The sequence below is a fragment of the Colobus angolensis genome, unplaced genomic scaffold (genome assembly GCF_000951035.1).
Source record: "Colobus angolensis palliatus isolate OR3802 unplaced genomic scaffold, Cang.pa_1.0 Scaffold7, whole genome shotgun sequence".
Taxonomy (NCBI): Eukaryota; Metazoa; Chordata; class Mammalia; order Primates; family Cercopithecidae; genus Colobus; species Colobus angolensis.
In genome coordinates, this window is record NW_012120709.1 from 18,288,549 (window position 1) to 18,314,021 (window position 25,473).

The 25,473-nt window shown below is 41.3% G+C and overlaps 3 protein-coding genes across 6 annotated transcripts in view; 1 reads left to right on the forward strand and 2 right to left on the reverse strand.

The window, feature by feature from the left end:
* ALG9 (ALG9, alpha-1,2-mannosyltransferase) overlaps positions 1 to 13,107 on the reverse strand; it is a 91,618-nt gene extending 78,511 nt beyond the window's left edge. For both annotated transcript variants that reach the window (XM_011926720.1, XM_011926719.1), the window contains exons 1-4: positions 12,872 to 13,107; positions 11,738 to 11,876; positions 9,760 to 9,894; positions 3,246 to 3,316 (exon numbers count right to left, since the gene is read on the reverse strand). In XM_011926720.1, coding sequence (XP_011782110.1) covers positions 3,246 to 3,316; positions 9,760 to 9,894; positions 11,738 to 11,876; positions 12,872 to 13,002 — 476 coding nt within the window. In that variant the 5' untranslated portion in view covers positions 13,003 to 13,107. The remainder of the gene's footprint in view (positions 1 to 3,245; positions 3,317 to 9,759; positions 9,895 to 11,737; positions 11,877 to 12,871) is intronic.
* A 2,467-nt stretch (positions 13,108 to 15,574) lies between these two features.
* Positions 15,575 to 21,279, reverse strand: FDXACB1 (ferredoxin-fold anticodon binding domain containing 1). Its single transcript, XM_011926724.1, has 5 exons — positions 20,457 to 21,279; positions 20,052 to 20,208; positions 18,341 to 18,544; positions 18,015 to 18,173; positions 15,575 to 17,641 (listed from the first exon to the last, which is right to left on the reverse strand). The coding sequence occupies exons 1-5, from the start codon at positions 20,626 to 20,628 to the stop codon at positions 16,459 to 16,461; spliced, it is 1,875 nt and encodes a 624-aa protein (XP_011782114.1). The 5' UTR covers positions 20,629 to 21,279; the 3' UTR covers positions 15,575 to 16,458.
* LOC105501011 (chromosome unknown open reading frame, human C11orf1) lies at positions 20,439 to 25,473 on the forward strand. 3 transcript variants are annotated; one of them, XM_011926722.1, is made up of 4 exons: positions 20,439 to 21,094; positions 23,862 to 24,092; positions 24,630 to 24,696; positions 25,261 to 25,473. In XM_011926722.1, the coding sequence occupies exons 1-4, from the start codon at positions 21,050 to 21,052 to the stop codon at positions 25,368 to 25,370; spliced, it is 453 nt and encodes a 150-aa protein (XP_011782112.1). In that variant the 5' UTR covers positions 20,439 to 21,049; the 3' UTR covers positions 25,371 to 25,473. The 3 variants fall into 3 exon arrangements, with proteins under 3 accessions (XP_011782112.1, XP_011782113.1, XP_011782111.1); XM_011926721.1 differs by lacking the exon at positions 20,439 to 21,094 and adding an exon at positions 22,270 to 23,103; XM_011926723.1 differs by lacking the exon at positions 24,630 to 24,696.

Sequence of the window (25,473 nt, forward strand, 5' to 3'; positions counted from 1 at the left end):
TTTGAAGATATTCTTTTTTGGTCTTCTGGCTGTTAAAAAGTCTTCTGTCAGTGTAACTGCCTAACACTCCTTTGTAGGTATTCTATTAGTTCTCTGACAACTTTTAAAATATTTTTCTTTGTCTCTACTGTTTTACACAGTTTCACTAATTTTTTTTGTATCTAGCTTGGGATATGTTAGGTTTACTAAATCTATGGATTAGCATCTTTTTTTTCCCATGATTTCTGGAAAATTCTCAGCTATTAATACTCTGAATATTGCCTCTCCCCATTCTATCATCTCCTTCTACAATCTGATTAGATGTATATCAGTTCTTTCAACTTTGGCTTACACATTTCTTTTTTTCTTTTTTTTTTTTTTGAGAGAGAGTCTCTCTCTGTTGCCCAGGCTGGAGTGCAATGGCATGATCTTGGCTCACTGCAACTTCCATCTCTTGAGTTCAAGTGATTCTTGTGCCTCTACCACCCAAGTAGCTGGGGCTACAGGCATGCACCACCACGCCTGGCTGATTTTTGTATTTTTAGTAGAGATGAGGTTTCACCATGTTGGGCAGGCTGGTCTCGGGCTCCTGACCTCAAGTGATCCACCTGCCTCAGCCTCCCAAAGTGCTGGGATTACATGCATGAGCCACTGCACCCAGCTGTGGTTCACACATTTCTTAACCTCTTCTATATTACCTTTTTTTTGGTCTCTCTGTACTGCATTTTGAGTAATTTATTAAAATCAATCTTCTAATTTACTAGTTTACTCATCAGAATGTCTAATCTGCTGTTTATCTACTGAGTTTTAACTATAAATATTATATACATATTATTGATATTATATAGTATTACATTTTATATGATTCTTGTAAGTTCTGATTTTTTAAAAATTTATTTGGTCATCTCGTTTCTTGTTCATGTTTTCGGTCCTTTTATTTGTTTGAAAATGTTAAATATACTCATTTTATATTCCTATTTCCCGAGAAATGAAGTTTTTCAGGTCAACATTCTATTCATAATGTTTTGCTCCCTTCTGTGCTCTGATTTATTTTTATTATAATTTCTTGTTCATTAGAACTTTATCTCTGGTAATTTTCAGACACTTGGATTAAGGGTCCATTTCTCTAGAGAAATTTTTGCCAGATGCCAGTGGCACTACCAACCCAGAACAATTTAAAATAAATTCTCGGCTGGGCCTGGTGTCTCACACCTGTAATTCCAGCACTTTGGGAGGCCGAGGCGGGCAGATCACGAGGTCAGGAGATCGAGACATGGTAAAATCCCATCTCTACTAAAGGTACAAAAAATTAGCCAGGCATGGTGGTGTGCACCTGTAGTCCCAGTTACTCAGGAGGCTGAGACAGGAGAATCGCTTGAACCCAGGAGGCGGAGGTTGCAGTGAGCCGAGATCACACCACTGCACTCCAGCCTGGGCGACAGTCTCAAAAATAAAATAAATAAAATATAATAAAATAAGTTCTCAGTTTAGGGCTTGAAAGACCACGTAGATAATTTGAATTCAGGCCCAAACCCATATGAAGACCAATTTATGGTTACAATTCTCAAAGGCAGTACTAGCTTTACTTTTTTTCCCTCCACTCCACTCGGAGTCAAGGCTAAAGATTTTTTAAAATCTGACATTTTTAGCTGTGGGAAGACTTTTAATAATGATCACTAAGTCCAAATACCTTTAAATATATTACTAAAGCACTATTAAAATAAGACGTTTGTTAGTTAATCATGTAAAAAAGGTGGCTATTTTTATTACCGGGACACTTAAATGCTTAATAGTCCCAACTAATATTCAATCAACTGATAGGTACTTGGTGAAAGACAATATATTGGGTGCAAATAAGAGCAGTGATATCCCACACTGGGAGTAGTTTATCAACTAAGCTGTAGGGCAGAGGCAAATCACGATCCTGTATCTTAGGACCGAAAGTAGGGTTCTACTAAATCCTATCAAGTAAAGACCAGTTAGGTAGTTTTTAACAGAATTAAAATGAACAATATAAGGATATGGTATTTATGACCTCAGGAAAAAAAACGATAATTAGAAGTATAGCGTTCCTCTTCAACTGTTGGTTTCAAACAAGAAGTCACATTTCAGATTTAATATCAGGAGCTACAGGTGATGGGTTCATCAAAATCTCAGAAATCACCACTAAAGAACTTATTCCTATGACCAAAACCCACCTGTACCACGAAAACTATTGAAATAAAAATAAAAATTAAAAAAATAAAAAGAAGAGAAAAATAAATAAAAGCAAGAAGTTTTCAGACAGGCCCTGCTGACCCATGACCCACCAACCCATGCGGACACCATGTCTGACTCTTCCAGCATCGCCACTATGGAGAAAGTGGTTCAACAGCCCCGCTGGAGGCCAGAGTCAGCTGCATAAAAGTTTCCCAGGCAGCTGCAGACTTGAAACAATTCTGTCTGCAGAATGTTCAACACGACCCTCTGCTGACTAGAGTATCTTCAAGTACAAATCCCTTCAGACCCCAGAAAATCTGTTCTTTTTTGTAGTAAAATGAATCTTTCAAGTTTCCCAAACCACTTCTTACGATCCAGTGGATATTCAAAATAGAGCTAAATTTGAAGCCTGTACTAAAGCTTATCCCTGTAGCACATGTGCCCTACTATACAAACTTATACTTTCATCAGTCTTTAATATCTACCTCTGAATTTTCATGAATTTCTATTTCACAAGGGTAATTGTTTTATCTACACTGGCAGCAGCACACAATAAAACTCAGTATGAAAAAAAAAGTTTTCTTTCTCAGAAAAAAAAAAATATATATATATATATATGATATATATATCAGGAGCTAGAAGGAAAGTGTGTTCTATTTCTTTTCTTTTTTTTTTTTTTTTGAGATGGAGTTTCACTCTTGTTGCCCAGGCTGGAGTGCAATGGCACAATCTCGGCTCATCACAACCTCCACCTCCCGAGCTCAAGTGATTCTCCTGCCTCAGCCTCCTGAGTAGCTGGGATTACAGGCATGCACCACCACACCCGGCTAATTTTGTATTTTTAGTAGAGATGGGATTTCTCCATGTTGGTCAGGCTGGTCTTGAACTCCCAACCTCAGGTGATCCACCTGCCTTGGCCTCCCAAAGTGCTGGGATTACAGATGTGAGCCACCACACCCGGCAAAGTATTTTCTATTTCTAATCACTGCCTAGACTATCACAAGAGATAATCTATGCAATAATGGGTTTCCTCATAGCATTTTTAGAAGCAAAGTTTTTATACTCACTTGTAAAAGTAAAGTTCACAAATACAGCTCACAAAAGCCAGAAGACATCGCAAAAAGTAAAACACAAGAATCTGAAAGAAACCCAGAAAAAGAAAACAGAAGTCACAGATATGAGCAAGAAAAACTCGTAAACATGAACCACTCTTATTTATTGTCAGTAACACTGTAAATTGGTATAATTCTTTTGAAAAGCAACATGGATCAAGAGTTTTCATATCCCTTGACTCAGTAGCAGTATACCTACTTCTATCACTCCAGCTGGTGGGGGTTGGGAGGTGGAGCTCTATTCACAAAAATGTTAATTGCAGTTTTAGTAAAACCTGTTTCAAAAATTACAAAATATCCAATTATAGGGAAATGATTAAATAAACTAGGCTACATCTAGCTCATGGACAATTATACAGATATTAAAATTTATGGTTACGAAGACAGTGAAAACATTCTTGCAATATAATGCTCATTCATTCAACAAGCACTTCTTCAACAACCATAATACATCAGGTGGTGATTATGACAAAATATTAAGTGAAAATGTACAATACAATATTACTTATACATCAGATACAGCTATGGACACTATATGCATATGGAAAGACTGGAAAGAAATGTAATAAAATGGTAAAAGTAGCTATAACAGCCTGGTAGATTTAGGTGAGTATTTTTCCTCCTATCTTCCAAAGTTCTGTAATGTGGTTTTATTAATTTTATAATTGACAACAATCAATTTAAAAAATAAAAATAATAAAATATGGGTTATACTGAACAGCTTTATACTACAGAATACCATATGGATAAGAGCACTGAATTTCTCAGAACATAAACACTACTTAATATATATTATAACTGGCCGGGCACGGTGGCTCATGTCTGTAATCTCAACACTTTGGGAGGCCAAGGAGGGCGGATCACCTGAGGTCAGGAGTTCGAGACCAGCCTGGCCAACCTGATGAAACCCCATCTCTACTAAAAATACAAAAAAATTAGCCATGCATGGTGGCGGGCGTCTGTAACCCCAGCTACTCGGGAGGCTGAGGCAAGAGACTTACTTGAACCTGGGAGTTGGAGGTTGCAGTGAGCCAAGATCATGCCACTGCACTCCAGCCTGGGCAACAGAGCGAGACTCTGTCTCAAAAACAAACAAACAAACAAAAAATATACAGTATGATTAATATAAGTGCATATAATGTAGAAAATACCTTCCATTTTCATTATAAGCAAAAAGTTCCAAAAAAAAACTTGAATACAGTGATCCTGTAAATGCCCAGATTCATTCATTAATTTAATAAAAATAGACTGGAAACCTACTTACTATATACTGAGCACTATTCTAGATGCTATTAGGAACACAGATAATTTTAGTACAAAGTGTCTACATTTAAGGACTCGTCATCTAATTGGAGAGAGTACATATACACATTTAGAAAGTTAAAATTTAACATGAATTAATGTAAGAATCCTGTTTGAAAGCAGGACAAACATCACCACCACCATCCCTGCTAATATTCAACTGGAAGTCCTAGTCAGAGCAAAATGACACAAAAATGAAATGAGGTAACAGAATAGAAGAAACTAAACTTAACATACGAAGATGAAAGAGAACCCAAAAGCTTCACCTGACAAACCACTGACACTAATGAGGAAATTTAGCAAGACATTCGGTATTAAGATCAAAATACAAAAACAACTGTGCTCCTATATGCCAGCAAAAAGTAACAGAAAACAAGATACCATTTATGATAACAACAAAAAACACAAAGAATCTAGGCGTTAACCTATTAGACTTCACAAGACTGAAATGAATACTTTAAAAAACTGTATTTTTGCTTCTTGGCCTTTTGGCTAAGCTCAAGTGTAAAAAAATTTATTAAAAGACACAGAGAGCTTGACTAAATGCATACATGTATCATTTTAGGGACAGAATGACTTAACACTGTAAAAGTGTTAATTCTGCTGAGTGCAGTGGCCTGTAATCCCAACCCTTTGGGAGGCTGGGGCAAGGCGTGTGCTTGAGGCCAGGAATTGAAGACCAGCATGGACAATATAGCGAGGCTCCAAGTCTACAAAAAATTAAAAATTAGCTGGATATGGTGGCATGTACCTGTGCCCAAGAGTACCATGTACTCAAGAGGCTGAAGTGGAAGGATTCCTTGAGCCCAGGAGTTCGAGGCTGCAGTAAGTTATTACTGCAGCACTGCACTCCAGCCTGGGAAGAAGAGCAAGGCCCTGTCTCAAAAAATAAAATAAAAGAATATAATAAAATAAAATAAATAAAATAAAATAATTCATTCTCAAAATAATAGGTAAATTTAGTACAACTCTAATCAAAACCTAGCAGAATTTGGGTGAGGGGCAAACTGATTCTAAAATGATTTTTAAAATACAAATTTGAAAAAGGACAAAGTAAGAAATTCATTCACCAGATACTGACATACATTACAAAGCCATAATAATAAAAGCAATATGGTAATAAACTGACCAATGACAACGAATGGACAACAGAAACAACCCATATACATATGGGACTGAGGTGAATGACAGAGGTGGTATTACGAATCAGAAGGAAAAAGGTGGGTTATTTGGTAGATGGTGCTAGAAAATCCAGTTCACCATACAGCAAAAAATAAAGCTGGATCTTTCCACAATTTATAAAAATAAACTTCAAATGATTAAAGCCTTATATGTAAAAGATAAAAATAAAAGCTAATTGAATCCTAGCATTTTGGGAGGCTGAGGTGGGTGGATCACCTGAGTTCAGGAGTTTGAGACCAGACCGGCTAACATGGCAAAGCCCTATCTCTACTAAAAATACACAAATTAGCTGGATGTGGTGGCACATGCTTGTAGTCCCAGCTACTGGGGAGGCTGAGGCAGGAGAATCGCTTGAACCTGGGAGGCAGAGGCTGAAGTGAGCCGAGATCGCACCACTGCACTCCAGTGGGTGACAGAGCGAGACTCCATCTCAAAAACAAACAAAAAAAAAGTTAATTGGAGAAAATACAGAAGAATATCTCTATGACCTGTGGTGAAGGAGGATTTCTTTTACAAAGACCCAAAATCCACCAATCACAAGAGAAAATGGATTGGTTTGACCATATTGAATTAAAGATTACTGTTCAACAAAGGACCACAGACAAAGGTAATAAAGGTAAGAGAAAATATATGCAATATCTAAAACCTATACGGGGTTACTACTGAGAATGTCTACAAATTGGAAGAATAAAATAGAAAACCCAACAGAAAAATAGGCAAAGGATGTGAATGTGTAATTCACAGAAAGGAAGCTCTAAATTAGTAATAAATGTATGAAGAAATGCTCCTCTTCACTAATAATCAGAGAAATTCAATTAAAATGAGAAGCATCTCACATACATGAGAAAGGCTCAGGAGAGGAAGATGGAGCCTGGAGTACTGCAGCAGAGAACATAAAATTGTACAGCCATCTGGAGAGCAATCTGGCAGAACTCTGAGATTCAGTAAGCCCATGGGTCTATGTGTGGGATCTCACTCCTGAGTGTATACTTCAGAGAAATTCACAAACAGGTCCATAGAAGATACAATACAAAGGTGCTTTCAGTTGGGGTAGCAAGAGATTGAGAAGGCAGTTATCACCAGAGGTGCCAATTGTTACCACACTATCTCTCAGAAACAACCATCCTTCTCTACTCAGCGTTATGATGCTGGGGCTCAGACTCTCTAAGCTACAATTCCCCTTTGCCGGGTGGCTGGGAAAAAGGAGATCGGAAGTAAGAACAAGAGAAGAAGAGAAATCTTGTTTTCCATTTCACTTGCTGTGCACATCAGTGATGTAAGAGGATTAGAGAAGAGGAAGAATTCTGTGTTGAACATGTAAAATTTGAAGTGATAGTAGATATCCAAGTGGAAATGAAAACCTTCTACATAGCACATTGTTAGTTTTCTACTGAGCCCTTCACCCTTTATTATCTTTCCTTTGACAAGTTCAAAAAAAAAAAAAAAAAAAAACCAGAAATGAGGCCAGGTGCAGTGGCTCACGCCCATAATCCCAACACTTTGGGAGTCCAAGGCAGGCAGATCACTGGAGGTCAGGAGTTTGAGACCAAACTGGCCAACATGGTGAAACCCTGTCTCTACTAAAAATACAAAAAAATTAGCCAGACATGGTGGCTCAAGCTTGTAATCCCAGTCACTCAGGAAGCTGAGGCAGGATAATCACTTGAATCCGGGAAATGGAGGTTGCTGTGACCTGAGATCGCACCACTGCACTCCAGCCCGGGCGACAGAGTGAGACTTCGTTCCAAAAAAAAACAGAAATGAGATACTGGATGTGGAAGGGAGGGACAGTATTTTTGTCACTTTCTGCAGGTGCTACCTTTCTGAAAGTGGCTTCACGCAACAGACTTGTGGGGAGAAGAACAACAGTCTGATACCTTAATAGATCCTATCAGGTCTTGTAGAAATCTGCCGTCTTCTTAATTCTCAGTCTCATCTAATCTATTCCACCATTCCCTCTTCCAAGTGTCAAACCTGTTTATACAAGAAAGTCATGCTGTCCTTCTTCCCAGCCTCAGGGCCATCAGTCTAGAAGACTATTCCCAACTTTCTCCTGCATCCCCACTCTTCCCTTACCTAGACAACTCCTACTTATCCTTCAGTTCTCTAATTAGGGATTTCTGCTTCATGGAAAATGGACTTTTCCCCTATTCCTGGACACTCTATTTAAAACAACCAAAAAAACCACCAGAAACTCTGGACAATCTATTTAAAATCAACCTAAGAAGACTCTGAAGGTGGAGAGAAGAAAGCAGCCTGGCTACAGACTTCAGGACATGAGGAACAACACAGTGGTAAATTCCATGGGTTTTCTTTTTGCTTGGTATATTCTAGGCATGAAAAGCTGGCAACTGAAAATGCCAATGGGCACAGAAGACAAAAACAACCCAACCAAGGTCTGCTGTGTAGCCAAAGGACCAAAGAAAAGGTAGTCTAGCATGACAAAAACTTTTAGACAATAACTACTCCATTCAGGACAAATACCCTGGAGAAATACCCACTCCTACCCATGCATCAGAGGTCTGGTAGGAAGCCAGGACTTTCATCCCCATTGGTAGTAATGAGCCTCTCCTTCATCTTGGTGTTAGTGGCAACCACTCAGGAGCCTGGACTTCCACACTCAACTTCAATCTGTCAAGATGCTTGGACTCTACCTGTAAGGTGGTATCAGTGGAGGCCTAGTAGGGAGTGAGACCTCCTACTCTTGCCCAGCAATAACAAAAAGGACCCCCTTCCTCAGATGTCAGTGGAGGCCTGGTAGGGAACCTCGAGTTCTACCTCCACTTGGCAGTAACAAGGTAGAAACTTCCCACTAATGCTCTTTTCCTGCTGGGTTAGTGGGAAGTAGTATCAAAAGAAGCAAGCTAAAACAGAAGGCTTAAATAAGATCCAAGGAGCACAAAACTGCAAAGAAAGCATGCTGAGCCCATGAATAATCCAGAATCTCATCATGCAACACCTAAAATGTCCAGCTTTCAACTGAAAATGACCTGTCATACCAAGACCCAGGAAGATCTCAAACTGAATGAAAACAGTCCATCCACAGATTCCAACACCAAGGTGACAGAGGTGTTAGAATTATCTGACAAAATTTAAAGCAGGCTTCGTAAAAATATTTCAGTGAACAATTAAGAATATGCTTGAAGCAAATGAAAAGGAGAAAGTCTCAGTAAAAAAAATTAGAAGATATAAAGAAATACCGAATGGAAATTTTAAAACTGAAAAAATACATAGAACAAACTAAAAATGCAATGGATGGGGTCCACATTGGAAGAGGGGACAGAGGAAAGAATCAGTGAAGTGGAAGACAGAAGAACAGAAATTACTCAATGTGAACAATAGAGAGAAAATAAATTGAAAACAGAGTCTCAGAGACCTGGGGGACTAATAACAAAAGATCTGACATTCACATCATCAAAGTTCTACAAGAAAAGGAAAAAGAACAGGGCTGAAAAAGTATTCAAAAAAATAAAAACTAAAACCTTTCCAAATTTGGCAAAAGGAATAAGCCTAAAGATTCAAGAAGCTGAATAAACTCCAAACAGGACAAACCCAAAGAAATCCACACCAAGATGCATCATAGTCACATTTCTGAAAACTAATCAGGTTAGGTCCCAGTTAACACCTAATTATTTCTCAGCACTCTACTTAAATTAGACCTTCCTAATATGCTATTCCATTGTACATTGTACTTTTCCTCCATAAGACCCATCATATTTAGAATGATTTGTTCAACATTCCTCTTCTCCATTAAACCACAAGTTTCATTAAGTCAGGGGCTTAGTTATTGTTATAGCCACAGCCTTAATACAGTGTCTACCAAATAAAAGTTGTTCCATTAATGCTTGTTGAAAGGTGAATAAATGATTCTTCTTCAAAAAAAATTCCCTTTTAACTTCTAATCTATTTTGTCCTTTTCTCAAAACTATATCAGAGACTCACCTCTTGATAGATTGTGATTGCTTCCAGGTTGGTCTGCCCTTACCTTATTAGTTTGTAGAATTCTTGCATGAAATGCAGCTGGCCAGGCATGAAGCAACAGGTAAGCATAGGAGCGAATGGCATATGCTGGGGAATATTCCCAAGTCTGAAACCCTTCCCCATAGATGAGGTAGTGTGTCTAAAAATACAAAACAGATAGATTCAGGGTTATATTGGCCAAAAATCTCTGTTAAGCAGATGCAAGTGAAGTTTCTGAGCACAAATATTAAATACAAAGGCAGGCCAGGCATGGTGCCTCACACCTATAACCCCAGCACTTTGGGAGGGCAAGGCAGGCAGGTTGCTTGAGCCCCATAGTTAAAGACCAGCCTAGGCAACACAGCAAAACCCCATATCTACAAAAAATATATATATAAATATATTAGCATGGTATGGTGGTGCATGCCTGTAGTCCCAGCTACTTGGGAGGCTGAGGCAGGAGAATCAGTTGAGCCCAGGAGGCAGAGGTTGCAGTGAACCCAGATCATGCCACTGCACTCCAGCCTAGGCGATTTGCAATTGATGGATAAAAAAGGAATCAAAATGATATAATATTTTAAATATTAAGACATTATACATTTTACAAGATTGCTGTTTGGTCAACACTGAAAGCTTGAATTTTACCTTCTACTTATTTTTTCTCAACACTCGTTAGCCAAAACAGAAAACCTCTAAATTATATATTTTCCTTAAACAACCTACACTTAACATTCTTCCTTCATTTTTCTAATTCAAAATGTGATCAGAAAATTTTACCTTTGAATTTTCTATAATAGAAGTCAACAGGTAATGTGTAAATCAAGAAATAGCAATAAAAACATACTATTTAGTAACACTATTTTGGTAACTATAAGACATAACTTAAAAAGTGAAAAAAAGGCCGGGCATGGTGGCTCAAGCCTGTAATCCCAGCACTTTGGGAGGCCGAGATGGGTGGATCACGAGGTCAGGAGATCGAGACCATCCTGGCTAACACGGTGAAACTCCATCTCTACTAAAAAAATACAAAAAAACTAGCCAGACGATGTGGCGGGGGCCTGTAGTCCCAGCTACTCGGGAGAGGAAAATGGCGTGAACCCGGGAGGCGGAGCTTGCAGTGAGCTGAGATCCGGCCACTGCACTCCAGCCTGGGCGACAGAGCGAGACTCCGTCTAGGAAAAAAAAAAAAAGAAAGTGAAAAAAAGTGGTTGCCTCTGGAAAGTAGGATTTGGACATGAGAAGCGGAATAGAAAGCTACTGTTTTTCCTTTAGGTATTTCAGTATTTGTTAACTTTAAAAACTATCTCCAGGTATTATTTTCATTTAAAAAAAAAGAAAATTATAAATTAGACCTTGGTGTAAACCAGCTAAATTCCCTATAGCCTTCAATAGCAAGTAAATCATCTGCTTAGAACACAAAAGTGAAAACATGTTACTGGCCAGGCCCAGTGGCTCACGCCTGTAATCCTAACACTTTGGAAGCAAGGTGAGAGGATCACTCAAGTTCAATATCAGCCTCAGTGACATAATGAGTCCCCATTTCTGTTTTTTGGTTTTTTTTCTGAGACGGAGTCTCGCTCTGTCGCCCAGGCTGGAGCGCAATGGTGTGCTTTCAGCTCCCTGTAAACTCCGCCTCCCGTGATCAAGCGTTTCTCCTGCCTCAGCCTCCCGAGCAGCTGGGACTACAGGTGCCCACCACCACGCCCAGCTAATTTCTGTATTTTCAGTAGAGACAGGGTTTCACAATGTTGGTCAGGTTGGTCTCAAACTCCCGATCTCAGGTAATTCACCAGCCTCGGCCTCCCAAAGTACTGGGATTACAGGCGTTAGCTACCGTGCCAGGCCTGTTTTTTTTATTTTGTTTTTTGTTTTGTTTTGTTTTTTAAAGAAAATACAGCTATTTTACTAGGAGTAACACTTGTATATTATTTATCTCTCGATTCGTAATAACATCTATGCTGCAAAATCAAGAACAAAAAGAGAAAACTAAAGAAATCACCTACTGGCTCCCAATAGTTGAATGTTTCATCACAGTCAGAGATGTTGCTCAGGAGAGCAGCACATAACCTTGCTGAAAGCAGACACTTGAAAGCAGTAGATCCTTCAGGTGCCCAGACTTGTCCTGCTTTGTTCCCAGATAACCTGCTCAAAAGCAAAAAAAAAAAAAAAAGAAAATCATGTCAGGAAGGACCTGCTAATCAGAAGACCTAAATCTAGAAAGAGAGGACAAAAAGAACAAGGGACATCAAAGCACTTAAGTTATTCACCTAAAAAGGTGAATGGCTAGTTGTTCTCTCTCAGTAAAATGAATAAAGAATTCAGATGTTTAAGAAAAAAATTTTATGACAGGGTCTTGCTATGTTGCTCAGGCTGGACTTAAACTCTTCGGCTCAAGTAATCCTCCTGCCTCGGCCTTCTGAAGAATTGACTTTAATCACTCAATCATTCCTTCCACTTCCTGCTTTTAAGGCATAAATTAACTCATACACTTTAGCTCAATGCATTTATGACACTCCATTTATCTCAAGTCAACTAATCACTCATTTAAGGCCACAAAGCTGTCATTCTCCTTTTCTTTCTTTTCTTAACAAAGTCATTGCTTTTCATGGCTTTATTCATTCACCCTTATGTTCAGATAGAAACCTAGGTGCTAGGTACATAGCCTACTCCAATTCCATATGTTGACAGCTCCCTTAATGCAGTTCCAACCTGCAGCCTCCGGGGTTTGGGAAGAGGTGGTGGCGGGTTGGATGGGCCCAGTAAAGGGTTGGGACTTGAGGCAGAATAAAAGGAGCTGTGAGGAACAGCCGTAAAAGGTATATACTCTTGATCCTGTCAACATCTCCCACAGAGGCTATGCCCATTCTAGGCCTGGCCCGAGAGCATCACAGATCCGCACTCCAAGACGATTTTACAAGAGAGGGGAACCCGCAGTGGAGGGATCTAAGGTGGGCGAAGACTGAATGCTGAACCGCCCAGGAAGAGTAATATGACCTAGCTGAAGAGGGAGCTCAGGCCTCCGGCGGGGAGGCCAGGCCTGTCGGAGCCCCGCGCGCCACTGATAAGACCCTCCCGGGGGCAGCCCCGAACCGCGCCGCCCGCCGGCCGGCCACGCCCCTACCGCGCCGCACACATACTCAGTCCTGTGCTCCGCGCCGCCCGCCTCTCGGCTGCCCAGCAGCTCCCGCAGCTTGTCCGCAGCCGGGGCCGTATCCCCACTGCTGCCCCCGCTGCCCTTCAGGCGCTGCCGAGCCCCTCGACTAGCCATGGCAAGCTTGGGGAAAAAAGACAGAATTCGGAACCCTATGAAGTCGGTGAGCGCGGAGACATAGCTTTGACTGGCAAACGGTGTCCGCCGAGGGACAAAAGATCTTGACATGCGCAGAAAAGACTAAATTATAGTGTTACTGGGCCAATTGGGGCAGATCCCCGAGTAGCGAAGAAATAGAACCTGAGCCTTGAGTTTCTTCATCAGGGCTGTCCCATCCACCTGCTTCTAATTCTGGCCATTCCTACCTCCCTCCAACCCTATTTTCCGTCACTTTTCAGCATTCTCCATTCTCAAAAAAAAAAAAGAAAAAAAAATCACCTCAGCCCCCCTATTTAAATGAAAAAACAGTGATTAAAGGAATCTACATAGTAAGATGTGAAGTATTCAGTTAAATATCATAGCGCAGCTATCTACTAAAGGTCCTTAAAATGTCATTTTTAACATTTTGCCTTCTCTGTATTTTGGTGAGAGTGTCAGAGACAGCCTGTTGCTAAAAACTGCTTCAGAGAGACAAACCGGTAATGGCAGAATGTAGACTGATGAAATTCTGTGCGGCAAACTAAACCAGACGTCCATCACTGTCATCGCTACTACGGCATTTTGGTAGGCGTTTAACGTATTTTATCCTTTTTAAACTTAGTACAACAACCTTCTTTTATTGATCAGGAAACTAAATAAACTTGGAGCTAGTAAATGGTGGAGCTATATTCCAGCCCAGGACTATCTTACCAGAAAGCCCATGCTCTTCCCACCAGGTTGGGCGAAAGGTCTTCATTTCCTACAATCGTTTTTATACTGGCATATTGATGATATCATACCTGTGACCCCCATATCTTTGGGGTCATTCATCTAATCCTGACATTCTATCCACTCCCCTAATCACAGAGCTATATCCTACCCTGTGGAGCTCCATGCCAGTAACTGGGACAAACTGATAGAGGGAATGCTAACCTTGACATGGTCTCAGAAGGTTGTGATTTCCTACTAAAAATTCCCAAGTATTGAAAATGGAGATTGATCATATTGCTTAATTCACACATGCAGTCAGTCATTAGTTACCAAGTTCAAGTTCAAATATCCAGCTTAGCTATCTTTTTTTTTTTTTTTGGAGGCAGAGTCTTCCTTGGTCACCCAGGCTGGAGTGCAGTGGCACAATCTCAGTTTACTGCAACCTCTGCTCCCCCGGTTCAAGAGATTGTCATGCCTCAGCCTCCCTAGTGGCGGGGACTACTGACATGTGCCACCACGCTGGCTAATTTTTGTATATTTAGTAGAGATTAGGTTTCGTCATGTTGGCCAGGCTGGTCTGGAACTCCTGGCCTTAAGTGATCCACTTGCCTCAGCCTCCCAGAATGCTGGGATTATAGGCGTGAGCCACTGCACCCAGCCTAACTGTATCTCATATACCCATCTCCTCCTTTTCATTTAACTCTAATGCAGGTCCCTCTCTACCCGTCTACCTAGGACTGACACAATAGCATCTTCACAGAGATTGCTCATCTCAAATTCATCCTGTGCAACGTTATCCAGTTAATTTTGCAAAGCACTACTCTGTGTCACTTCCTTAATAAAAAATCACTGGATTTTTTCCTATTGCCTACCAAATAAAGTGCTAACTCCTTATTCTAGCATTTGGTCTTCCATGAACTCCAGCCCCAACTTACCTTTCCAATCTTATCTCCCACTACTTTCCTATGCACACTTTACATTCCAGCTAACTAGCCTAGAAAGTGCCCCCAAATGCTCCCTTATCTGTATCTCTGTTCATGGATGTCCTCTGCCTGAAATGCACACCCTACTTGCCTAACAATTCTCTCTTCACATTCCTGACCTTTTTTAAGATCCAGCTCAAACACTACCTCATCCATGTACCAAGCACTGTTGAGGATAGAAGAAAGGGATAAATCACATTACCTGCCATCAATTAGCAAAATAGTCTATGTGGAGAGCTCAGCAATAGATGTGTCCATAAGAGATCCCTTGATTCTTTATCCCACACCCCAAACTTACTCCTATGGCAGTGTTTCCATCCCAGTTAATGACAGTTCCAGTCTTCTAAGTATTCAGATCAAAAACCTAGGAGTCCTACTTAATCCCTTTATTTCTCTAACCCCAAACCTTTCTCACCCACACATGAATGTTTAATTCATCAGCAAGTCCTTCCAAATATTATCCAACCCAACATTTTACCACCTTGGTCCAGGTCATCATTATCTCGTTTGCATCACTGCAATAACCTCCTAATTTGTCTCTGTTCTTCCATTCTTGCCTTCCCAAATGCTTTTCTCCAAGAATAAATAAGACAGTCATGTCCCTCACAGAATATAATCCCAAATGTGGAGCCTAACTATTAACAGGAACATACATTACTTCACATTAGAATACCGCATTCTGCAGAATCCTAGGCTAAGTTAATTTTCCAGTGTCCCTTAGAGATACTTACAATAGAAGGCCCCAAAATCTAGAGAGGCAAAGTTTAATCACAGTTGAATTACTGTTAAAGACTAAGGAAGAAGTAACAGAAAGTGGCAGAAAGAACATGGGCTTTAGAGTCAAACAGACCCAAATGTTAACCCTAAATCTAACACTTTATTAGTTCCATGACTTTCAACCACAGAATTAAAATGATGATGATGATAATAATACCAAAACTAATGTGGAATATTTGCAACTTACCAAGCTAATAAATGTTAGTCTGACTCCAAAAACTACTCTCATAAGGTGATTTAATGAAATGATACAACAAAGTTCAGGGAAGAGTAATTGACAGTGTGGAAAACATATTTATATTTGATGAGACACCTAAGTTCTACTGCCTCTTCAGCAATAGAGCATCTAAAGTACAACATGCTGTTTTGTTTATTGTTTTAGTCACTTCTCAGGACCAAAATATTACACAACTCCAAATGTCACCAATCACATTATAATCTATAAGTTTCAGTGATAGAGTCATGGTATCTTTTAAGATCAACCAACAGTAGGCCGGGCACGGTGGCTCATGCCTATAATCCCAGCACTTTGGGAGGCCGAGGCGGGTGGATCACGAGGCCAGGAGATCAAGACCATCCTGACCATCCTGGCTAACATGGTGAAACTCCTTCTCTACTAAAAATACAAAAAAAAAAAAAAAAAAAAATTAGCCAGCGTGGTGGGGGATGCCTACAGTCCCAGCTACTCAGGAGGCTGAGGCAGGAGAATGGCATGAACCTGGGAGGTGGAGCCTGTAGTGAGCCAAGATCACGCCACTGCCACTGCACTCCCACCTGGGCGACACAGCAAGACTCTGTCTCAAAAAAAAAAAAAAAAAGAAAAGATCAACAAACAGTAGCTATGGTCACAAAGTGAAAGATTTTACAAAAAAAGAATCCAGAAAGGACTACTGGTTACAAGTTGGTTATTTTCCTCCACATCCCCCACAATGAAGGATCACACTGCAGAAAAGGATTTACTAAACTATCGAGGTATAACATATAGGCGTTGTTGAATCTCCTTCCTAAACTGGGACTGCATTGATGCTACTTGCTGCTGGGTGAGGGCCTTGTCACAGGTCTGGTAGGTCAATCTATAGCAGAGACTGACCTGTTGAGTCTTTGGATGTTGAAAACGGCTAAGAAACTGTATGGATATAACAGTGTCCTGGGACACTGCTCGGGCCACAGTGTGAAACTCTAGTTCATCAAATCCTTTCTTCTCATCTATCCAAAAACTAATATCATGCACATAACATGGAGGATACAGAGAATGACTTTTGAAGGGTTCTATTTTCCCAGGGACAAAATTTTTCAGGAAACGGTTATCAAACGTCCACAACATTCTCCAGTCAGAGATACACCAGACAAGCATGGCTAGTAAGTCCAAGTTCATAGACACAAACACAAAACACTGGTCTTTATGTATAACACTAGTGGCAGATGTGGTAACAGACCCAATAATTAGATCCTCAGTACAATCTGGGCTAAAATTGTGAGTCTTCACATGAATCGTATAATCCTTTCCATTTGATTGAAGGACAAATTCGACTAAACTGCTCAGCTTAGAGCTCTCCAGCAATGTCTGGGTTAGCAGGCTATCCAGAATGCCCTTCAGGTGATCCAGCAGTGATTGAAGACAGCCATCCTTCAGATTTTGATTAAACCCAAGGATAAATAAAGTCTCATGAAATGCTGGCATTGTGAAAGGCAGAATGTGGCACTTCTGAAAGACAGGTCCACTGAGGATGTGCAGAGAACCTGAGAGGAAGTCTCGTACTTCGATGACATCCTGAACATGCACTAGGAGAGAAGGTCTAAGGCAGACCTTGGCCTGGCCACAGGTTCCTTCACAAGCTTCTTCTTTACCATCTCTTCCAGGATTCTTGGGAAGGCTAAGTTCTGAAAATGACACTAGAAAGTCTTCCACATCTTGTGATGTCCCACCAGTCAGGGACTCAGAATTTGAGTTATCTTCATGGAGACTAATCCAAAAAGCAGCTGATAGAAAGTCACAATTCCAGAAAGGAAGAACACTGGCATCTTCCTGTGGCAGCAAAGGGAAGGAACACTTCAGCCTTTTTAGAGGAAAAGCTTTGCCTAATTCAGCAATGAGTTTCTCATTTATGGTTTTGATAGGATGACATGAAGGTGCTTCCAGGAAACCCCTGTTTAAACACACACAAAAATAACTTTTCTAACTTAAGATAGTAAATAATTATAACGTAGCTAGAATTAAAAATACAAATAGCTGGACAGAAAAGAATTATCCTTAAATTGATCTTGAAAGGAAACAGAGAAATCATCTACCATAAGGAGAAACAGGTGTATTTCAGAACTCTGACAGCCACCATCGCTACAATATATCAGCAAATGTGACCATTTTTAATTCCAGAGATGCTTAAGGAGGCCAGGCTGACAAATAAACATAGCACCCACATCACTAACAATTTATGTACCATCCATTCAATATATGGTTGCCATCAAGACAATCAGGATACAACTGGAGATGGAAGTGATTTCCAGCAAAATAATGGTTACCTGTTCAACTTTCCTACAAGTGCTTCTGGTTCTGGAAAGGAAAACCACTGGTTACCCACTTTGATCCTGAAGATTCTGGGTTGAGAAACTTCAAAAGGTAAGCTCCTGGTGAAGACATGGTTCAAAGCACCTTCTACATGAAAGGACTTATCTTGACTCCTGGCAAAATAGACACCAATATGAAATCTGTCATTATTAAAATAAGCAAGTATTTTTACAGACTGAATCAGTTAATTGGCAGGGCCTATGAGTCTGTTTATGAGATTTTGTTATCATTAGTGAGAGAGATGAAAAAGCAGAAGGCTTAGACCTATGCTATTACCTACCTATATCCAGTGCACTTGTACCCTGGCACAGCCTTACAGCTGAATGGATATATGTCACTTAAAATGAGTCCCCCCAGGGCTGCCATGGCAACCACTTGCCAACTGTTGTGCCATTCTCTCTGGGGCTTATCCGCAGGAGTTCCACCTTGTCCTCTACATAATGCCACATGGACTTCTCCTTCCTCTGCAAGAACATCTGCACAGCTAATAGGGAGAAAAGAAACACTAACTAATTATCATAAACAAGTGGAAATTACCACAGGAGTTGGCAACATACACATGGTTTGCCTGTGAAATAATTAAAATCCAATCATGCCTATGTGCAAAAATCTGTTAGACCTCAAAAAATGCAAAGAAAGTAGCTGGAAGTAAATACAAATGTAAATTAAATGTTCAACACACTAACTGGTACTATTGGCTGACCAGGGTCTGCTTTGCATTTGTGTTGTTCATGCATATGTCACAGAAAGGTCAATATCTGCACAGTTTCTATATATGATTCACTGCTTAGGCTGTTTCTTCCCATTTAGAAAGTTCTTTTCATTGCCCTCCTGAAATTCAAATACTAGTTTAAAATACTGCCTCTGTCAAAAGTTTATTGACAGCTGTGCCCCCTCGGACACCTCCAATAGTATCATGACTTGTGGTATAATCATGTAGAGCATTGTTTTCAGTTCACAATAATTTCATGAGGCTGTTACTTTTTTTTTTTTTTTTTTGAGATGGAGTCTTGCTCTGTTGCCCAGGCTGGAGTGCAGTGGCACAATCTCAGCTCACTGCAACCTCCACTTCCCAAGTTCAAGTGATTCTCCTGCCTCAGCCTCCCAAGTAGCTGTGATTACAGGCGCATGCCACCATGCCTGGCTAATTTTTTGTATTTTTAGTAGAGACGGGTTTCACCATGGTAGCCAGGATGGTCTTGATCTCCTGACCTCAGGTGATCTGCTCACCTCCGCCTCCCAAACTGCTGGGATTACAGGCGTGAGCCACCGCGCCTGGCCCAATTAGTTACTATTAATATCCCTAGTTTACACTTGAGAACACAGAAGCACGTAAAGATTAAGTAAGCTTGCTTAAAATAACAGCTGTTGGCCAGGCGTGGTGGCTCATGCCTGTAATCCCAGCACTTTGGGAGGCCGAGGAGGGCGGATCACGAGGTCAGGAGATCGAGAGCATCCTGGCTACCACGGTGAAACCCCCGTCTCCACTAAAAATACAAAAAATTAGCCGGGCGTGGTGGCGGGCGCTTATACTCCCAGCTACTTGGGAGGCTAAGGCAGGAGAATGGAGGCAGAGCTTGCAGTGAGCCGAGATTGCGCCACTGCACTCCCCCCTGGGCGACAGAGCGAGACTCTGTCTCAAAAAAAATAAAAATAAAAAAATAACAACTGTTAAGTGGTGGGCTGGGATTTGAATCCAGGCACTCCGGCTTCTAAGTGAACGTTCTTAGCCATTAGACTATATGGCTCTCATTATTTTGCACTGTCAAAAATAAATGATCCTCTTTTACACACCCAAGAGTACACTATTTGTACTTTCATTTAGCATTTAGGGTTTATATATGTTTTTCCAACTAAATTGAGGGTTCCTTTGAGGTTTTATATTTTCTAAACATATCATAGTAGCTTGCACGTGTGCCTTATGTTTGGGTACAGTAACTATGTTATGGACATCTTAAACATTTTCCTTGTGAGGGCACTCCTTTCCTCACCTTTGGAAAAACTTGGCAAGCAGTTCCCTGTTCTTAGCTACGCCAGCTTTGCGTCCACAATGCGGAAAGTTGAAATAAATTTGATTAAATTCTCTGTCGTGCAGTTCAAAGACATCTGCCAGCTGGGTGCAGTCCACACCGAAACGTACATCAATACCTGGAAAAGATAGTTTAGGGGCGCAAAATAGAGATAGGAGGACGCCTTAAGGCATGGAACAGAAAAACTCTTCCTAACTTAAACCGTGCAGACCAGCCGAAGTCTGGGCACAAAGCCGGCTTTATGCGAATGTCCGTGGGACGATCAAGAACAGTCTCCACGTGGGTTACATCCCCACGCCCCCACCCTTTCCACTTTGGGACGCGCCAGCCGCTGGGCCGGGCTTCGCAGAGGGGCGGGCTTGCTACCTCGCTCGCGCAGGTACCGCAGATTCTCCCGGGCCACTGGATCCCCGGTCAACTCGGCCGGGCGCTGGAGGCAGGTGGCGATAAGACGAGTGTTCTGATCCAGGGTTTCGCTCAGAGCGGCGGCGAAGGAGAAATTCCCCTCCCCAACCAACAGGAGGCGCCGAGGGGCCATGGCCTCCACGGACTCCCGGCTCGCGTTCTCTGTGGCGCTCGTTTTACGTCACTTCCTTCGCGGATCTCTGCCCGCCCCCTCTTCACTCGTCACTAGTTGATGAGGCACCCTTGGCGCCTGGTTGTCTAGACGAACGGGTGCACCGACTCCTTGGGAGGATAATAACTATGAATGCAAAAGCAAGACGCCCACTTTCCTGTCCCCTCGCTCTTTCAGCCCCTCGGGAAGATCATAGTGCCTTTAGCCCAAGCATGGCCTTGAGCGACTTCATCACACCTGCGTGAGGTCACAAGCAGTCACAAGGGGTGAGGCGAGTTCTGAGTGAAAGAAACGGGGCGGGGCTGAGGCCAAGGAGAGATTGGACTGTGTCTCACGTGCTTTTGACGCAGAAGGTTTTGAAACTTTTTTCACCTCGTCCGAAATGGCTGCCTCCCAGTGTCTCTGCTGCTCAAAATTTCTCCTCCAGGTGCTTAAATCTCCTATCTTCTATTCATTCAAGAGAGATTATTGAGTGTCTATTGCGTGCCAGGTCACTGTGAGGGTGGTTATGATATATGGATGAACAAGATGTGGCCTATGATTTCAATGAGCCTGCAGTCTGGTGGGGAATGCACAGAGCAAAAGAGGCAACTCTGGTATGGCAGGGTGTGTGCTATGCGTGGAGTGATTCAGTGTGCAATGGGAGCACACAGAAGGAGAACGTTACCAGGTTTTTGGGCGAAGTAGGTGAGAGTCCTTGGATGAAGTGAACCCGAGTTGAAAGCTAAGAGGGTAAAAGTACATCTTAACTGGGTTAAGAGGCGTGAAGAGGCAGAAAGAACAATATATGCAAAAGCTTGATGGAGAAACAGAATAGTTGAATTGGGCTGAAACACAGTTGGAGGGAGAGTAACAGATGAGACTGAAGAGTTAGGCAGGGGCCAGGTCACAGGGAGCATTGTAAGCCTTTTAAAAAAAATCAGCTTTTATTTATATATGGGGGTACATGTACAAGTTTGTTACGTGGATATATTGCACCCAGTTAGGTTGCGGGTTTGTTATATGGGTATATGGCACCTAATAGATAGTTTTTCAACCCACACCACCCCCCTCCCCACTCTAGTTAGTAGTCTGCGGCATCTGTTGTTTCCATGTTTAGGTCCCACTTATAAGTGAGAATGTCAGAGGTATTTATAACAGAGCAACTCCATCTTGAATAGGGGCTAGGTAAATAAGGCTAAGACCTGGGCTGCGTTCCCAGTAAGTTAAGGCATTCTTAGTCACAGGGTGAGATAGCTCAGCACAAGATACAGGTCATAAACACCTTGCTGATAAAACAGGTTGCAGTAAAGAAGCCAGCTAAAATCCACCAAAACCAAGATGGCGATGAGACTGACCTCTGTTCATCCTCACTGCTACGCTCCCACCAGTGCCATGCCAGTTTACAAATGCCATGGAAACGTCAGGAAGTTACCCTATGTGGTCTAAAAAGGGGAGGTATGAATTAATCCACCCCTTGTTTAGCGTATAATCAACAATCATAAAAATGGGCAACCGGCTGCCCTCAGGGCTGCTCTGCATATGGAGTAGCCATTCTTTATTCCTTTACTTTTTTAATAAAGTTCCTTACGCTTTATAGACTCACCTTAAGTTCTTTCTTGTGTCTCTTGGGGTCTGGATCAGGACCCCTTATGATAACAAGAACATGCTATATTTGGTTCTCTGTTCTGTTGTAAGCCATTTTAACAGGCTGAACCTTACTCTGAAAACAGTCGAAAACCACTGAAAGATTTTAAATAAGATGATGATGCAATTATACTTTCATTTTGAAAAATTCTGCTTTCCTGTGGAGAAAGGTTTGGAGAGGAACAAGGCTGATGGCAGGATAAGACAAGAGGCAGCTGCAATAATGGAGACAAAGCTGACAGTGATTTGAATTGAAATTTGGCAGTGGGAATGGAGGGTAGCGGTCTGATTCAAAAATCAACAAGACCTAGTGACTGGATGAATATTAAAGACAAGTCAGAGTCAAAGATAAGCCCCAGGCTTCTGGCTTGGACAACTGAGTGGATGGTGGTGTCTGTCATTCCAGCCCTAGGACAGTTACACCTAGATCTCCAGTATGAATACCAGGCCCGTTGGACTTCATGGGACCAGCTACTCTGGCCATCATGTTGTTTGGTAACATCAGTGCATGCACCTGTCTTCACAAAGGCAGATGGTGTGAGGGTAGTTACCTGGGATGTCATCCTTCAATGATGCATTATTGGCTTTGTTTCTGCCTGTGGAAAGGCAAGTGGGTGGTGACTTCCAAATCATGGCCACTTGCCCATGATAATCTGGGTGAATCTTTCTTTGCTTGGAGAACTGAGAAATTCAGGTTTGTCTGCATCTTTAAAGAACATGGAACAGCCAAGTGAAGATTTCTGTCACTCTCATAAGAAATCTTCAAACGGCTCAACCTACTCAGCATCAAGTTACTCTTCTTCAGGAAAGGTATCACCTTGTTCCTAAACCAGGGGGCCAGACTCACATTTTGGGGAAAAAAGAAAGATTGAGCTTTTACCTTACAAAAAAAATGAAATCAGACATTGATCTTCTGGTATATGCAAACCAGATTGACTGGGAGAATAGGCAGAAGGACGGTACAATAATGAATAAAACAGATCCTGTCCTTAAGGGGCATACAGCTCAGTATAGGAGATATAATGCAGACTTAAAGAACTCTAATGTATGGTAGAAAGTTATAAATACAGGGAAAGATAAGAAGATAAAGTTTTATGTGAGATAAAAGGAAAGAGGCGCTAACTTCAGGGGAGGCATCACTTGAGCTAGCAGGAGGGAAATGATCTTTTATTACTCATTTATTGTGTTATCTAGTTATTCAACTCTCACTTCTTTCTGTTCTCTTTGACTGTAGCAGTGCCCTTAGTCCCTAAATGCCTACATCTCAAAATTACCTAAAAATTTAGCTAATTCTCCATATTGTATTGGGAATACGGAAATTTTTCCTGTCTTTTCACGAGGCCTGGGGTGCAGTATGGATTTAATCCATGTAGTCATCCGCTGTTGCTGATTGAGAGAATAGATCAAAGGGTTCCAGGACTTAGGAAGAAAGAGAACCATAACAAAGCTTGGATCATTAGTAGGGTGTGCTTATGTTTTACCTGGCTATGTAAAACAAGGGTGGGAAAGGGTGCTTTTTCTCTTCTCTGGTTTATGCAATAAGCTTTTCTATTCTTGTCTTTTCCCAGAGACAGGACCTCGCCTGTTTCCTCACGAACCCACATTGTGGCAGCATCATTAATGCAGATGGCCATGGTGAAGTGTGGACAGATTGGAATAATATGTCCAAGTTTTTCCAGTACGGATGGAGATGCACCACTAATGAGAATGCCTATTCGAACCATACCCTGATGGGCAACTGGAACCAGGAAAGATATGACCTGAGGAATATCGTGCAGCCCAAACCCTTGCCTTCCCAGGTACTCTAACTTTCTCTTTTTCGTTTGTTTGTTTCCTTTTGTTGGCAAAAGAAATGCAATGGCCATTTGAAATGCAGGTATATAGTAACTTCCGGTGCAGTGATCTCTCAGTTTTCAGTGAAGTGTTTGGGACAGAGGAACAGTCTGCAGCTGAACCACCTATGCCACTTTACTGTCAAGTTGAATATTTTATTATCTGTAAGGTTTCAAAAGGAAGGGCAGTCCTCTTTTTCTCTTACTTCTGTTTGAACTGTATCTCTTCATCTACGGAAATTTATAACGTCTTCTGACTTAGGCTAGCTTTTCCCCTGGCCCTTGCCTATCTAGACTTGTCATTTATCTGAGTCTTGCGCTTAAATCTCTCCTAAACAAGCAAACATACAAAAGATATGAAAGTTAGACAGATATAGACTAACACCATAGACCTCAGTCCATCTAAAATATGACAGTCCATGAGAATTCATGACATATTGATGTTTATTTCCTGATGTTAACTGTAGACTTCCAGATTCTTAGTCTGTTAATTTTTCTTTCCAGTTTGGACACTACTTTGAAACAACATATGATACAAGCTACAACAACAAAATGCCACTTTCAACGCATAGTACGTGTACTGTTTTTTCTAATTCTTACATTTTCAGAACCCAACTCAGTGACTGGCACATAGAAGGAACTCAAATAAAAGTAAATTGAATAGGTGAGTAAGTGAGGCTGGGCGCAGTGGCTCACACGCGTAACCCCCAGCACGTTGTGAGGCTGAGGCAGGAGGATCACTTCAGGTCAGGAGTTCGAGACCAGCCTGGCCAGCATGGTGACACCCCATCTCTGCTTAAAAAATACAAAAATTAGCTGGGTGTGGTGGCTCATGCCTGTAGTCCCAGCTACTCATGAGGCTGAGGCAGGAGAATCACTTGAACCTGAGAGGTAGAGGTTTCAGTGAGCAGAAATCAAGCCACTGCACTCCTGCCTGAGTGACAGAGTGAAACACCATCTCAAAAAAAAAAAAAAAAAAAGCGAATAACTAAATGAATGAGTAAACAGGTTTTTTTCTTCAATTTTAACAGAACTTACTGTCTATTCCCTAGAAATAGGAGCAAGATCAGTTTCTAAAACTCCTCATTGTTGACCGTTTTCATGTGTCTTCCCTTCCCTTTTTTGGTTCCCTCAGGATTTAAGCGAGAGCCTCACTGGTTCCCAGGACATCAACCTGAACTGGATCCTCCCCGATACAAATGCACAGAAAAGTCAACTTACATGAATAGCTATTCAAAATCTTAAATCAGGCGTCACTCAGGATGTGTATAATATCTTAATATTGACTAATTTCAGCATCCAGGTTTCTAAGAAATGATAAGATACTTCACTTTTCCACAGTAAAAAG